The sequence below is a fragment of the Merops nubicus genome, unplaced genomic scaffold (assembly GCF_000691845.1).
Source record: "Merops nubicus isolate BGI_N331 unplaced genomic scaffold, ASM69184v1 scaffold912, whole genome shotgun sequence".
Classification (NCBI taxonomy): domain Eukaryota; kingdom Metazoa; phylum Chordata; class Aves; order Coraciiformes; family Meropidae; genus Merops; species Merops nubicus.
Genome location: NW_008594006.1, coordinates 1,646 through 4,218, shown reverse-complemented (window position 1 = coordinate 4,218; position 2,573 = coordinate 1,646). Strand labels below are relative to the sequence as shown.

The window sequence follows — 2,573 nt, the reverse complement described above, 5'->3', positions numbered from 1 at the left end:
GCTTTCCCACGTGGACAGGAAAGTAAGGCTGCAACTCAAGGACAAACTGGACGCTTCTACCACAGCGGTTAACAGCAGACTAAGTGTCATTACTAAGTTTTGCAGTTAAAAACCCCACTGCCACAGTTGAGGCAATACATACCTCTATGGAAGTCCCAGCCTTGGGGTATTTGGCAGCACCTGCCTGAGTCTGCCTGACTAGTTTGTACGGAAATTCCTCTCCATTAACCATTTGAATCTGAATCAAAGTGAAGACTCTAACAGACACTTTGGATAGTACTCTGACACGTCACAGAACAAAAAACCTGTTTTTGTTCTGAGAAGCTTCCTTATTGTGTGAAAACATTTAATGAAGCAGATTTCTATGTAATGAGTAGCAAAGGTGGCTTAAGCTTGATCTTCTGCTCTTTGAATTTTGAGTTCTCAAACATTTCCTACTGCGATACTCAGCTGGACAGATTTTGAGTGCATGGTTCCATCAGAGAGACAAACGTATTCAAATCCCCCATCCTAAGAACATGCACTATCATAACAAAAATAAGGCTTTTTCCATTATTAACAGACATTCAACTAATCACACAAAAATGTGCAAGAGATTGGTACTCCCTTAGACAGAAACATTTATGAAATACAGCTGGTAACTGCTGAGTTTATTAAGGAACTGTTTTGTGTTTTTTGTTTTTTTTTTTTTTCCTTTAAATAAACAATATGATACTTCTCCTCCAAATTAAAAAAAAATAGTAGTGGAAATAAAAACTCAGCAGAATGCAAGGAGAGAAGGGACCGACAGACAACTGTGGACCGTTCTGACTTAGCAAAGACCTGCCACAACAGATCTCCAAACCCAGTGCCATAGAGCCATCCTGCTTGAGAGGGCAGGGCCAATTTATCCAGTGACTAAGACTGCAGAGAGAAGTCTCACAGCCCGTGCATCCTTATGAAAAGCTCAAGCTGATGCATCTTCAGTCCAGCGAGTTGAGACAGTGCTAGCACATACGAGTGATTTCAGTCTTCTCAAGTCTCACATTTCATTACTCAGTGGTAAATAGGTTATTTTTTCATACAAAGCCAGTTTAAAGACAGCGAGTGCAATCTCTACCAGTACAATGTGCAGAGATCCCCGTGATGTAGTGTTCCCCGTCAGCCACTGCTGGGAAGTGGGTCTGGACTGGCCAAAGCACATGCTTTCTCCAGCCAGCTGAGCAGGCCTCGTTCAGGCAGGAAGCAACCAAGGAGACCAGAATGACAATGAGCTAAGATTTGTCCAGTTTGTGAGTGCGCTCATGCCGCCGCAGGGTCCCCGACTCGGTGAAGGAATGACCGCAGTAACTGCAGGAGTAGGGCTTCTCTCCAGTATGGATGCGGTGATGGCGCTGCAGCGATGCCAGCCGGGTGAACGTCCCTCCACACTCCTCACAATAGAAGGGACGTGCCCCAGAATGAGTCTGCTGGTGTCTTTTCAGCCTGAGCAGCTGGACGAAGGCCATGCCGCATTCCTGGCACTTATAGGGCTTGTCCTGTCGGTGGATCACCTTGTGTTTGGAAAGCAGGTTAGGCTTGTCGAAACTTTTGCCACATGTTGGACAGGCATAAGGTTTGTAGTCATCTTCCTCAGACTTTTGGTTTCCTGCACAGGGCTGATGGGCGTACTCCAGAGCGTGCTGGTGGCGGTGCACGACGGACCACGGGTTCCTCGCCATGCCGTTTGCCAGGATCACCATGGAGCGCTCTATCTTGTGCACGTTGCGCAGGTGCCTCCAGACATCAGCCGTGCGAATGAAACCCTTGTCACACTCCGGACATTTGTGTGGCCTGTCACTAGAATGAATGAGCTTGTGCATGCGCAGATTTGCCGCACGGAAGAACTCCTTGGCACAGACAGGACACCGGTACGAGTTTTCCACGAGGTGAGTTCGCTTATGCTCCTGCAGCTCGCTCACGCCCTGGAAAGAGGAACCACACTTCTTGCATCGATACAGCAAAGCTTCCCCAGAGACAGGCTCCAGGTCCTCATCAAACACATCAGCAAGAACGGTGTTTTCATTGCCCTCACGTAGTCTTCTCCGCGGTTTCTTGGACCTCTCAGAGGAACAGTGCTCTAAATCTTTATCTTCATACTGCAGGTCGAAGTTGGTACTGGAGGGGACAAATACCCCAGCTGTACTCTCACCTCCCTTCTGGTAGTAGGACTCACAGGTTTCTTTGTCTTCACACTGCAACTCTGCAGGAAGCTCTTGCTTACCTGAAGGTCCAGCAGAGTTGCGGCAAGAACTGCTTGTCTGTGAGTAACGCATGTCTACCTCTTTCTGCAGGCTAGATGTGTGGCCCATCTGCTTAGTGGTCTTTCTGGAATATTTTGAATGCCTCTCACCCATGTCACAAATGTTATTTTCAGAGTCCCAGTCCATATTCACATCCATCCTCTGAGGCATATGCTGTGTTCACCTGCAGCTCAACGATGAGGTGTATACCAACAGCTTCAGGTCTTTGACAGTAAGGCCATCTCATTCTCAGCTCTCTTCACAGTCGTCCCTAGGAAATAAAAACCCCACTTCATCAGTGATATTTCTGAT

The 2,573-nt window shown here is 47.3% G+C and overlaps 1 protein-coding gene across 1 annotated transcript; it reads right to left on the bottom strand.

Moving 5' to 3' along the window:
• Positions 1–1,253: 1,253 nt before the first annotated feature.
• On the bottom strand, positions 1,254–2,294 carry LOC103768434 (zinc finger protein 678-like). The gene has a single exon (XM_008935578.1). The coding sequence runs from the start codon at positions 2,292–2,294 to the stop codon at positions 1,254–1,256; it is 1,041 nt and encodes a 346-aa protein (XP_008933826.1).
• Between the last annotated feature and the right edge of the window lie 279 nt (positions 2,295–2,573).

Coding starts and splice junctions, on each gene's coding strand:
- LOC103768434 (XM_008935578.1), bottom strand. CDS start 2,294: ATGCGTTACTCACAGACAAGCAGTTCTTGCCGCAACTCTGCTGGACCT.